This window comes from Eurypyga helias, unplaced genomic scaffold, assembly GCF_000690775.1.
Source record: "Eurypyga helias isolate BGI_N326 unplaced genomic scaffold, ASM69077v1 scaffold408, whole genome shotgun sequence".
NCBI classification, from domain to species: Eukaryota; Metazoa; Chordata; class Aves; order Eurypygiformes; family Eurypygidae; genus Eurypyga; species Eurypyga helias.
Window position 1 is genome coordinate 1 of NW_010268678.1, and position 13438 is coordinate 13438.

The 13438-nt window shown below is 46.7% G+C and overlaps 1 protein-coding gene across 1 annotated transcript; it reads left to right on the forward strand.

Annotated features, from left to right (window-relative positions):
- Positions 1-153: 153 nt before the first annotated feature.
- LOC104514205 lies at positions 154-4166 on the forward strand. The gene is made up of 6 exons (XM_010157812.1): positions 154-297; positions 730-789; positions 1439-1570; positions 2524-2670; positions 3817-3877; positions 4063-4166. The coding sequence occupies exons 1-6, from the start codon at positions 154-156 to the stop codon at positions 4164-4166; spliced, it is 648 nt and encodes a 215-aa protein (XP_010156114.1).
- The last annotated feature ends 9272 nt before the right edge of the window (positions 4167-13438 follow it).

A 13438-nucleotide genomic window follows, 5' to 3' on the forward strand; every position in this document is an offset into this window, starting at 1 on the left:
GCTCCCTTGCCGTGGCACAGGCTGGAGGGCGCAGGCAGGCTTCCCCTGAAGAAGCTGAATAAAGTACATTTCTACGGGGTAACACAGCAAGCGGGGCACAGTGCCAACAGGGGGTTTTCCAGAAGCACGGTGTCCACAGACCAGCCACCCAAGATGAGGAAGGGAACACTGCATCCTCACATCCAGGAGATGAACGTCTGGATGCCCCGCGGCGCGGTGTCACCAATTCCGTGTGCCGCAGCGAGGGGCGGGCAGGGGTCGCCCCCACTCTCCAGCCATCGGTACCCCGACGTTACGGTTGGTACCCCGGGGAGCCGAGCCGCGAGGGGGTCGTGCTGACGCACTGTCTTCCATCCAGGGCCTGTCCGACTCCTTTCAGTAACACCGTTCTTCCACCGACGAGATGCAGGAGGGCTTGGGAAAGCAGTGCACGTTTCTAGCACTGTAATCAGACTTATTTGTTCAGTTTTATTTGGCCAGAGCTATAAAGCCCGTTAGAGGTTTGCTGCCATGGGGGCAGAGACTGGGCAAGATGCATTCCATGCAGTATCCTACCCCAGGAGACGCTGCAGAGGAAAACAGAAGAAATCAGCAGTTCTTCCATTTCTGACCTAACGGTTACTCTGGGACAAGCCTTGAAAACTAAGGGCTTTTCATCTCCTCTGTAGCAGTTTATCTTCCGAATCCGATACTTGTCTCCCAGTTACCGATTCCTTTTGTGCTCTGCAGGTGATGGGAGTCCCCGGCATCCTGGCTTTGTTTTCCTCTCAGAGGAAGAATCCAGTTCTTGTAAGCCTGGGAGGGATTTTTGTGTCTACAGGGTGGGGGCAATTGAAAACGGTGTTGGTAGGGAATGAGCTGGCTGGTCCTGCTGCAGGATCGAGAGCTTATTTCCTTGAGTTATCTTCATAAAGGCTGCTACGTTCCTAAGCGAAAGGAGGATGCAGTGGTACCTTGCTTTCTGTTGTAGCAGACAAGCACTGGCTCTAATCAAGCAAAACTCTGTAAAAACATGTGCTTTTGGATACATTTCTTTTGGTGTTTCTTCCCGTTACTAAGAATTGTGTATACTGTAACAGGAAACAAGTTAATTGACTTGCATTTCCTAGGCAGGTCCCTCCTGCCATGTAAGCTCCAAGGGGGGATATTGTTTCTAAGAGATCTCCAAGAGCAAAGTCTTTGGGTCCAGCTAGCACCCGTGGTTAAGATTTGGGAGTCAACAGTAGCTTAGAAATCCAGTATCGTAGAAACCTTAACTGTGCTGTGTTTGGCTTCCAAGTGATTGTTGCTATTGGGTACTAGTTAGTGTTACGGGACGTCACAGGCTCGTACCTACAATGCTGCTTGGTACGTTTTTTTTGTATGAGTGCATTACTCTGTCAGAGGACTGTTTGAATTCCTGCTACCCCTCTTTTCCTCTGTTAATTTCTCTGTCTAGGTGAACGTGCTGATAGTTGCTTCCATAATCTCCTGTATTGCCATCCTCGTTGTAATAGTTTATAGCTCATTCACACTGAACTACGGTGAAGAGGAGGAGCTGAGTTCTGCCCCAGTCCATGTTATCCATACAGTAAGTATCGATAGCATGCTTGTTTACCGGGGAGCATGACTGTCTTCATCTGCAAACATTACTAGGCATGACTCGGAAATAGAACCAGTCTTCCAGGTTACCTAAATTTGAGTTTGAAGTGTTGCCTGCGGCAGGGCATCAGTTAAAAAAAAAAAAATTGTGTAAGTCTACAGTTAAGTATCAAGTTAGGTACTGAAAACCACAAAACCCACACGGGGCTAGATAGATATTTCGTAGCTGGTTCCTGCCTTTCGCTGCTGCTGCAGCGTGGCTAGTACCGGTGGCTAGGGGAACTAACACCCAGCTTGCCTGGATGCCCCTCTGAGAAGCAGCTGCCGGAGAGCAACAGCTCCTCCCTGGAGGCCTGCACAGTTGTGTGCGCCTGAACACGCTACGGTTGGGTGACGGACTGCTGCCGCTGCCCAGTGCGAAAGGGTTTGGGTTGGTCCAGGAAAAATCCTGGGGCTGCCCACAAGAAGGGGTAGTTGCTGGTTCTATCCCTGGCCTGGCCTGAGACAGCAATTGCTAGGCTCAGAGCCTTCCCGGCATGCACCTCAGGTGATAAAGTTACAGCAGTTGCAGGTCAGCTGGTTAAAACTGGGTATTCTTTCAATTGTGTGCCCCACAGTAAAGCTGAAAAGAAGGAATACCTCCCATCTGGTACAAACGACAGCTCCCAGTGGGAATGAAAACATTCCAGGTAGATTTGAGAAAACCTGGTGCCATGGCGTAGTGTCTTCTGTTTAATCAGGAGCCTCATTTTGCTGCTTGCTCTTTCCCGATTTGCAGTTCACACCTGGCTTGCTCTTCAGAGCACAGGAAGAAAAGCCTTAAATAACTCTGAATCAATCGCCTGTGGTGCAGTCGCGGCATTCTTGCGGTCGTTAGAATATTATTTGGTGGAGAAAAACAGTTTTTCAATGTGTCTTTAACATTTCCTTTTCTGCTTGCAGAAGTTCATACTTAACAAAGTCGTCAAGGGTGCTAACGTAGCCATGCTGGCTGCATCTATCTGCAGTGCTTTTGCTGTGCTGGCAATGGCTTACTTGGGATGCCGGAGTCTTCCTCGCTGCTCATGCTACGACAGCGTAACTGGGATGGTGAGTGAGGAGCCCTGGGCGCCCGTTTGCTTGTACTGAGTGGGGGTGGGAGGGGAAGAAACTGAGGAGAAGATGTGGCCTTCTTCTCTAAACCTAACCTCAGCTGTACCCCAGTCACCCCAGGGCTAATTTGAAGAAATGAAGTGGATGTTAGAAGGGTTTTATACTTTTTGTATTTTTCCTTTTACTACCTCCCTCTTATATACAGTCATGTATAAGACCCTAAGTTATCTTCATTTTCCAAACCATTAATGCTGAAGCTACTGTGATCCCATTTCCGATGACTTCCTGCTCTACTCAAAAACGGCTCCTCCTTCTCTCACCCTTAAACCAGTGTTTGCTCCTGCTGCAGCATTTCAAAGAATTACTGGTACTTAACACACCAAGATGCCTACAAATCATAGAATCATAGAATGGTTTGGGTTGGAAGGGACCTTAAAGATCATCTAGTTCCAACCCCCCTGCCATGGGCAGGGACACCTTCCACTAGACCAGGTTGCTCAAAGCCTCATCCAGTCAGGCCTTGAACACTTCCAGGGATGGGGCATCCACGGCTTCTCTGGGCAACCTGTTCCAGTGCCTCGCCACCCTCTCCGGGAAGAATTTCTTCCTGATGTCTAATCTAAACCTCCCCACTTTCAATTTAAACCCATTACCCCTTGTCCTGTCACTACAGGCCCTTGTAAAAAGTCCCCCCCAGCTTCTTTGTAGCCCCTTCAGGTACTGGAAGGTGCTTCAATAATAAAAGCATTCCCTGTACTGCATGTGAAGCATGGGGGACAACGACACACTGCATTTTACTGCTAATTTAGAAGGACTCTACCTCAAGTGATGGGGCGCACGTTGCCTGTTTCTGCAAGTGAGCTCAGCAAATACCAGCCGCCTCCCTACTAGAGTAATTCTGATGCTGTATTAAAGCACATACATACATCCAACCATCTCATTTGTTAAGGAATTAATGGGTACAGGGGACAAGGCAGGTGTTCTTGACTGAAGACACCAAGTATGTAATGTGAGGCTGCTTTAAACTTTCAAACAAAAACTTGTTAGGAGGAGTGGATTACGCAGACTTTTAAAATGAGTTCATGTTTATCTTCCGGAAAATACTCACAGATGAGTGTTTTGATGGCATCGTTTCATTTGTAGGAATGGTTGCAACCAAGTGAGGACCAAAATCAGGCTGTGGAGATGGTTTGCGCTGTACAAAGTGAGTAATTCTTTCCCTCCGTGTATCTGGATATTCACCAGGGACGTGGGGGGAAGATCCTGCATAAGCTTTACACCCCAGGCCAAAATCCTGATAACCAAAATACTCTGAGCGAAAAGGAACTCAGGATGTTGTACAAGTGTCTACACCAGGTTTAATGGATTCCTTTTTCCTTTCCCACCCAGGTCCTGGGGGCAGAATTTTTAACTTCCCAGATCGGTTTCCAGCCCAGGACTTAGATGCAGAGGAAGATGCATCCAAACCTCCACCATATGTCAGAATGGCTTGAAAAAGCGGTCAAACATTTTAAAGCCACTAGTCTAAAAATATGGCAAGGCAGATGTTAGAAGTCCTTCATCTTTGAAGATGGTTATGCACTTTTCCTTGACCTTTTGTGAAACACAGAGAGAAAAAGAACTACTGAATGCCCAACATTCAGCAAAGGTGACAGTGGACAGGGGAAGACCTCCAGACCTTTTTGGACATTCAGACTTTCTGTAGTTAAAATACCTCATTGCCTCTGAAAAGCCTGAGCATTTTCTCCTCCAGCTTTTGTACTTAAATCATGTTTTATTCCACTAGAATTCATCATGCAATTTGCTAGCAGTGCTAGCCTTAGGCATTCAAATATTAAATGCAATTCATTTTTAAAACAAAACGGTTGTGGAGTATTTCCCCCCACCAACTGCTGTCTCGATTTCTCTCTCTCACCCAATGAATTATCAGGATGATGTGCTAGTGAGTGAAGGATAATGAAGGACCCACTTCATTATGGAGCTTCAGAGTTCCTTTTCTTCTTGGGAGGGATGGGGAAAGATGAAGTTTATGATACCAAGCCAATGCCCTTCAGGTACCTCTGTCAAAATGTGGATTCTGCAGGCTGTACTTGTGTGGTAGTCTCAGTGCTGAACCCTAATGCTAGTGGGAACTGGTGTTGCAGTAGCTCCTCTTACAGAGTAACTCAGTTCTTCTGAATTCAGGTTTTTCTGTTCTAACTTTGGAGACTGAAAGTTTAAGAAAATGCTTATTTGGGGGCTCATTCTGCTAAAATTTATTATAGGTCTAGACCAAGGTTCTCTGCTGGAGGTTTTCTAGAGGACCTCTTGGTCTGCTAGACCAAGGACCTACAGCTTCCAGTCAGCCTCCAGCATCTCCCGAGGTACATAAAATTCCTGTATGTGCTTTATGATTCCCTTTAGAGGTGCCTGTCACGTGAATGTCCTGCTTGCAGGCCCTGAGCACGAAGCGGTAGATTCCTTACCCCACTGCGTAAATTAACACAGCACGTTCATTTGAACAGGGCTTGGGAGGTAAGTTCCCATCTTGAGAAGGTGCTGTGAGGAGTGGGATGCCATGCACATCGTGAGGCACGTAACTCCAGGAATGATCTCAGGTAAGATTTATGTCACTGCAGCAGAGAAGGTGCCTTTCCCATTCCCAAGGGAAGAGGGAATTAAATTGCTCTTGATTTTTTTTTTTCTAGACACTGTAGTCTTTTTCGTTACATGAGTAAAGGGACTCTGACACCTAAATGAAGACCTTTACCTGATGAAAGCACTCTACAGGCAAAATGCCAGGCAGTCCTCTGAGTTTGTCCTTGCCACACCTGCACTGAAAATGCCCTTGGTTCCAAAACAGCTTGTCACAGCTACAACATCAAAAATTAGTGTTACCATACGGAATTAATCCTGGCGCATGCAAGTTAGCAAATCTTGTCTGCTTCCTAGTCTCTTGGGGCTGGTGGAGGTGCAGAGATGGACAGTTAGTTTCTTTTAAATTATGTGTAACGTTCCTAGAACTAAACATCTTCAAATTTTTAAGTTTGTATCTGAAGGTGTTTTACGCCTTTTGGTGTAATCTCGAGCAGCAAAATACCCTAAGCTGCCTATTGAGGAAGTTCTCATGGACTCTGATACCCCTTTGTGTGTAAGGTGGTTATCAAGCGTCTCCGTTACCAACTTTAACTGGTAAGATATTGTTAATGGCTGGGTTATAAAGAAAGGTACCAAGTTCAAGAGAGCCGCCCTCACCACCAGCCTCCCTGTGCAGCCCTTCGTTGGTCACACGTGGCTTCCCCTGCGGCCTGGCTTCTGCCAAGGGAACTGCTCCCATCCCGCCGTGCTCTCGCCAGCAGCTTAGCTCAGGGCTGCAGGTCCTACTCTGCCAATGGGAAGTTGGACCGCGTGTCACAGTCGCCAAGTTCTTGCTGGCTTTGACTTAAATACTTAAATGTGTTTGCCTTCGCCAACCACAACACAGCTGGAGCCATTGTGGATGTCCATTTGAAGGTATCAGTGTTTGAATTACTATACTGAAGTATGCTCTAGTAATATACTATATGAAGCAGTACTGTAATTTATCAATTCAAACATTGTCATTCATAAAGTGATGCTGTGCCTTTTCCCCCGGTACAGTGCCTGTCAGCGCGCATCAAAGCACCGAGCATCATCACTCTCCCATCCTCAGATGCTTCTGGCATAACTCCAAACAGTCTGCAATGAAAGGTTGGGGGTTTTCTCCTTGATTAACATGATCTGCTGTTCTCATACATGAAAAGAATGTAAGACTCCCCAAGAGGTTCTTGTGATTGCTAAGAGCTAAAACCAGAGCGGCTTTGATTCTCCTTTAGTCTAAAACACATTTTGCCTGTGAGAGACTTGCTGAAAGTAGAATCATAGAACCACAGAATGGTTTGGGTTGGAAGGGACCTTGAAGACCATCTAGTTCCAACCCCCCTGCCATGGGCAGTAGTAGTTTGTTGCTGAAATGCGCTGCGCAGTTACTGCCTCATTTCTGGGTGGAATTTATGGTTCCATCCAGAAATGCCATTCTGTAACTAGCCATTACCGTATGAGATGGTCCATACCGAGTGTAAGTCAACAGCGTTCGACTGCTGGTTGAACAGAGCAGTTAGCTTCCACGGCCAGCACAGCATGCAGTATGGAAATTCACAGAAACTCTAAACCAACCCAATGTCACTCCCGCTAATTGGTTAGCACTGCAGAAAATATATTCCCGACTGCAGCTTCCAGTGCTGTGTTTAGCAGCCCATTCCATGTGCTAGTTAGGGTGCTTCCCAGAGCCTGCCCTTATCTCCAGGGGACTTTTCATGGTTTGCATCACCCCCAGCTTTCACCGATGGAAGTCAGGTGGAATTTTATTTATTATGCAAACACACAGCGGTGGCATCTCCAGCAGAAATGGCCTCGTCATTTGTTCCCCACGGACTTTTCCTCGTTGGCAAGACCCCAGGAGCCGGGCCTGAACAACAAAATCACATGGACACCAAGCACCTTGTGTTAGTTACTTGTATTCAGTCAAAGACAAGGCATTTACATCCAAAACCCTTTTTCTATCTTGAGAAAGCTTAGCCAAATGTTACCCTCTTCCCTGATGCACAGAACAGGGTGCAAAAAAAATCCCCGGGCTATAAAAGCTAGGGCTGCCAGCCCCTCCATTAGCCAGAGTTAATCACAGGGCGTAATCAGAAGGTTAATCAGGGAAACTGGTTCTGTGAGTTAACGTTCAACTAAGGGCAAAGTATTTGCTGAAGCCATTTCCCAACAGGAAGGGCTAGAGGGTACTGGGGAAGGAGGGTCTTCATCGTGGTGAGGATCAGTGAAACATGACAGGTACATTTTTGACAACTGGCTTATTTGGGATTTTTTTTTCTTCTAGTTTCCCTTACAGTCTTGTCACCTACTGCTTACATGGCACTCCGACAGGAACATTTTGCTTTTCTCAACCTTGAGTAATATGAATGGTTCCGGACTGTTGTGGCATCCACTGGACACTGCTACCAAGAGGTGGGTTTCGTCTCCCCGCTCTTCACCTCTAAGGCAGCTTGCAAGCACCGGATATGCATGGCTGGTACAGTTATCCCCCTGTGCTGCCGGGCTGCTCAGGGCCAGGGCAGTGGATGCAGTCACCTTTGCTGGGCACCAAGCTCTTCGCTGGCAAAAGGCAGAAGAAGATATAAAATCACAGCTCTGCATGCTGCGTAGGCCTGCCTGTTCATAGAATCGTTTGGGTTGGAAGGGACCTTACAGATCAAGATCATGTTCTAGCATGAAGTACTTGAAAATTTAAGTCAAACCTCACTACAGGGAGATGAACTGGCCTAAAATATTTTGTGTGGGGAATGACTCCAGGAACACATAGTTCTTGCTCATCAAGGAAAATACATAAGCCATTTACTACACAAGGATACTCAGTTATAGCAGAAGAATTACCTGCCTTGATAAATCACAAGTTTCTCCCCTGTGCCTTTGTTTGGTCTGAGGGGGTCTGGTACAGGAGTTTCTTGCAACAGCCTCCTTGGCTGCTTCCAGGAACCTGCACACATGCTGCTAGGCAAAAGCAGGCTAAGGAGGGAGCCTTGAAAGGATGGGAGCAGTAGTAATTGACCAAAATACAGGTATGTTCTGAAAACAGAAAGGGATATTGGCCTGCAGCTGCAAGGAGGAGGGTTTTCTTCTCTTTTGTTTTTATAGTCAGCAGAAAACACACCTCGTACCACCGGAGCACAGCATGCACTTTTTGGAGTCAGTCTGCATGATTTCTTGATTATTATGGGTCCCTTCCTACTTGACATTTTCTATGATTCTCCAGCACTAACCATCAGTAAGGATGTGGAAAAGTCCTTGGACTTCACTCTCACTTGAGGAAGGAAAGCGTGGCAGAGCAAACAGCATTTCCCAGCCTTCCCTAGCAGCTTTTTCTGTAAAGACAGCTATAAAACTACATAGCTTCACTTGCACTTTCTGAACTGTTGCAGTAATGTCTTTTTTTTTTTTTTTGGTAGTTACAGCTTCGGTATAACCAGAAACGTGTGCATTCCCTTTAACTGACATGACATTTATATGTCATCTTAATTAAAAAAAACCCACCCACATTATTTCTGTTTATATTTCATGTAAAAAACCATTTGTAATTGTGTACAACCCCACCCCATAAAGTGCCACATTACATTGCCAAAGCATGCTTATGGTGCAAAAAGCCCTAATATGTGTGAATGCACATACTTTCTGGTCATCATTTTGTACATATAGAACATACATATTATATATATTTATACATCATCATCATCTACCACCGTGCAGGAAATGAAATACACCTGTTTAAGGAAAGCTGAAACTTTTGAAACGAGCTGTTGCGCTTCAGATGCAGTTTGAGAACAGCACAACTGCTGGAAGCCTTAGCAGCCCATCACAGGGGCTGCCAACATTGCGCTTTTTGCTAAAGCAGCATCACAGTGACTCAGATATTAGCTGGGTACTGAAGTTGTTAGTACTTCAGGGTAGTGATGAGAATGAATAACCACATACAGGAACTTGAAAACCCCCTCTGATTAACAAATGTTTTCTTATCTGCAGCTGAATCTTTAGTCGCTGCAGCCAGGAACCCTTCATTGCCTCTGATTTATGAGTGGGTTAAAAATATCTTGAGGTGAATGGAAAGGCTGTTGCATGTATTTTAGGGTCAGTTTAATCTTTTTCTCATTGTGCGCCCTGACCTGGACTAAGCAAAGCACCCGGGGACAGAGGACTACAAAGGACAAGGAGAGCTGCGGCACCTCAACACCCCTCAGCCATTTGTGCTTTCCTGCGCATGGCTGGCTGCAATGGCCATGGGGGTGCCCAAGCTTTCACTTGTGAGCAGCCAAGAACGTCAGGCCGTACCCCCGTCTTGCTGCAAGAGCCCCAGCGCAGAGCCTGCTGGCCCAGGCCTCAGGGAGGGCGTTAGTACTGTGGCTGAGGGCTCTGCCCTGGGCAGGCGGGGGCTGGAGAGCGCGACTGGCCAGGCTTTACTGCCCAAAACCCAAAAAACCACCCCACCCCAAATGCTTAGTTCAGCTCATACCACACAATCCCCTACTCCACCACCAACGGCTTCTAGCTTGGAGCTCCCATTCCACCCATCCAGCCACAAGCAAAAAGAAATTCTCTTCCATTTTGGCATATAGTTCTTAAACCTTCGGAAAACCCTAGCTGTCCCACCACAGCCAGGACTTCCCGTTTAACCGTGGGGCGTAAAGGACAACATAACTTGGCTTCAACTTGCCTTTGGCCAGCTTCACTCGGCAGCACAAACCTTGGGTCGATCGCCCCCGCCCTGCACCCCCTCGACAAAGGCTGAAGGATGGAGGGGTTTAGAGGGCATTGAGCAGCCTGCACGTTCCCAACTTCCCGATGTTTTAGCCTGCTGCAGCAGAGGGAGGGGGGGGAACAGGCGAGCTGAAGGCAAGCCTCCCTGGCTCCAGGGGTCTGCATGCAGAGTGACAACCGAGACGCACGTCACCTGGCCACAGGAGAGGAAAAAAGGGTGTTCAAACACTGCCTGTGCTTTATGGTGCGTGATTTAGATGCACGGTATGATGTTTTTAAAAGTAAATAACTGAAAATATTCCTCCAGAGGGAGTTTACTGAATTGCCTCAGAACAGAGTCTTCCTTCTGCCTGTGACCTTCTCCAACAGGCAATGCAAACAGTAAAAAATAATAATAATAAGAGGAAGTATTGAGCCAAGATCACAGTCTTATGACTTATTTTTCATATGCTCACATTCACGCCACTTGCCTCTTCCCTTTTGTTTCATAATACCTCTGTGTGCACGTGTGCGTATGAAAAATCCAGGCTGTAACCACACAGGTCCTGTAGGCTCCACGGGAGTCTGTGCTTACGGCTGCATCTACGCAACACTTTTACCTCTTTCAGGGGTTCTACAGCATCTGAAACAGAAAGTCTGTTTAACAAGGAGCTTTAAGATGTTAGAAAGACAATGCTTATCCCTTTTTTATTTTTTTACATTTGACACTGTATTCCTCCTACTGAAAAATACTGGTATTAGTAGAAAGAAAAATTCCACTATCATCTTGCAAAATGAAGATCTGACTATCATCTAAAGTGCTGCTTTCACTCTCGAACAGAGGCAAGGCTGCTGCTTTCAGCCTGCACTGCAAGCTGTTTGCAGCGCTATAAAGCCAGTTACACGTTGATTTCCTGACGGGAATCGACTGTACCGAAAGCTGGGTTATGACAGGCAGAGAAAAGAAGAGAGAGGACCCTTGAGCTCTTCAGTGCTGTCAGATGTAATTGCTTTTCCTTGATTCTCTGGGAGCAAGTAACTACCTGAAGATTCTGGGGGGGGTTCTGTCATCTGTGTTTTTAAACATGTAAGCAAAGCTTGTTTTCGAACACCATCTCCTAATGGAAACACAGACCGTGAGCCCCAAGTGCACCCTACAGGTTTCAGAATAAGATGCAAGCAGACAGGAATACAAAACATGACCCCCTCTCGTTTTTTTTTCTGTAGGATGGCCCATTTATTTCAAAGCTGATCTTAGTATAATTGATTTCAGGGAAGAGCAAACAGGCTGCTTCTTTTGAATGTTTGATCCAGGCAATCCCAGCTCTCATACACCTGATACAGTAAAGTGGCTTGCAAGTTCTTCTACTCAAGAACTGGGGGAATGGAGCACATCTGTTAAATGCTGGGTGCCTGGCTGAGCTGAGGCAGGTGAAGCTGCTGTCACGGCCCTAGCCGGAGGCCCTAACAGCCTTTTCCACTGAGGACCAGTGGAAATGGGAATTCCAAGCCTGGACGGCTTCTGTTGGCACTGATACAATGGGTGAGCACACTGCTCACCCCGAGACTCCAGCTGACATTCTTGCTCGTAGTGGCAACGACAAGCCCTGTCAGCCAAGATTCTTCCTATCTGGCTGTGATTCAGCAAAGGCAGAACACAAGACGTGCAGGTAACACCTGCACAGAGCAGGATGACGCACCTCAGCAAGTGTCCCCAGGTGGCTAGCAGCTTTTCCATGCCTCCCTTCAGGCTCTGGAGATACCTTCCTGAAGGAGCTGCCTTCAGCAAGTGCTGCAACAGGCATTAGCCTCCGGCGTGCTGATTTTTTGCAACCGGGAGGCTGTACAGAGCCCAGCACGTCCCAGGGTGTCACCAGGAACTGCAATTCGGCCCTCATTGAGGTTGTCATTCCGCTGGATATATGAGAGGTTCCTCGGGTGTCCCTAGGGTGTCCAGTGTTGAGGGGAAAAAAACCTCCTCATACTAAAACCAGTACTTTTTGGTGAGTCTCAGAATAATGCTGATTCCTAATGTCCCCTACAACTTCAGATACATGATTACATGTCGGTTTTGTGTTGATTTGCATACAAAACAAACCTGCCATCTTAAAAGTAACATAACTATTACCATACAATGACACGTGGCTCCACTTTTCATCTGGGAATTGAGATGTTATGAAACATTGGTTGATGGCCTTGAAACCAGGGCTCTGAAAAAAAAAAGACCATTAGAATTTATATTGTGGTGGAAGTTAAAATACTCACAGAGAAGGGACAAGGAATATGACTTCTATCAATTTATAAAAGCCGCAGGTTGGTAGATGATTGGTCAGGGAAAATGCTAGTGCAGGGTTACAAGTTAAAGGCAACAATCTGCCGCATCGTACGGGATCAATCAGACACAAGTCTATGCTCAGCTGCAGAATAGAGGAGCTGCCCTCCCAGCGCACGATCAAACGTCACGGGAGACAAAACCAGCAATTTTCGGTTCCAGAGCGAGCAGGGCCATAGGCAAACATTACTCCTCAGTTTTGTCTTCATGCAGAGTTGTGATGTTTGAGGCAATACAGTTACCCACGTTATTTTCTGCTGTCTGTTTTGCTGATTCCAGGTGGGAAAGCCCCCACAGGTCACAGAGGTGGTGGTAAGGGTCAAAGAATCACAGAATGGTTTGGGTTGGAAGGGCCCTTAAAGACCATCTAGTTCCAACCCCCCTGCCATGGGCAGGGACACCTTCCACTAGACCAGGTTGCTCAAAGCCTCATCCAGCCTGGCCTTGAACACTTCCAGGGATGGGGCATCCACAGCTTCTCTGGGCAACCTGTTCCAGTGCCTCACCACCCTCTCCGGGAAGAATTTCTTCCTGATACCCAATTTAAATCTCCCCACTTTCAATTTAAACCCATTACCCCTTGTCCTGTCACTACAGACCCTTGTAAAAAGTCCCCTCCCAGCTTCCTTGTAGCCCCTTCAGGTACTGGAAGGCTGCAATAAGGTCTCCCTGGAGCCTTCTCCAGGCTGAACAAGCCCAACTCTCTCAGCCTTAAAGGACAGGTAGCAGGGCTGCCTCTACCTTAATTCTTTTATGGACTCCCACATTACTCCCTGCCATCAGAGCCTCCCTAATTTTTAGATCATTAAGCCATGCTTTAGAGATGAAACGGGATTAAAGTGAAATATATTACTTTCATTAAGGATCCTCATCTATTCTCACCACATCTGGAAAGCCATCTTCTAAAATGATTGCTTTAGAAAGCCAGAAAAAATGACAAGGGTGGAGCTATTTAATCTTTCAAATTCTTTAATGACTACGTACTTCAGACTCACTGGATCAGTGATTTTTTTGCTTTGGGGAGATTAGAGTACACATAAAAACCCCATTATTTTGGTGCTTCTTAGCTATAGCAGCATGATGAAGACATGAGACATACCACTCATTCTCACACCTGCTCCACACACACACCCCCCCCCCCCC

Excerpts from the sequence above, each read along its gene's own strand:
- LOC104514205 (XM_010157812.1), top strand. The coding sequence starts at position 154 with ATGAGGAAGGGAACACTGCATCCTCACATCCAGGAGATGAACGTCTGG. Across the intron at positions 298-729 it reads ATCGGTACCCCGACGTTACG|GTGATGGGAGTCCCCGGCAT; the intron begins GTTGGTACCCCG and ends TGTGCTCTGCAG. Across the intron at positions 1,571-2,523 it reads CAGTCCATGTTATCCATACA|AAGTTCATACTTAACAAAGT; the intron begins GTAAGTATCGAT and ends TTCTGCTTGCAG.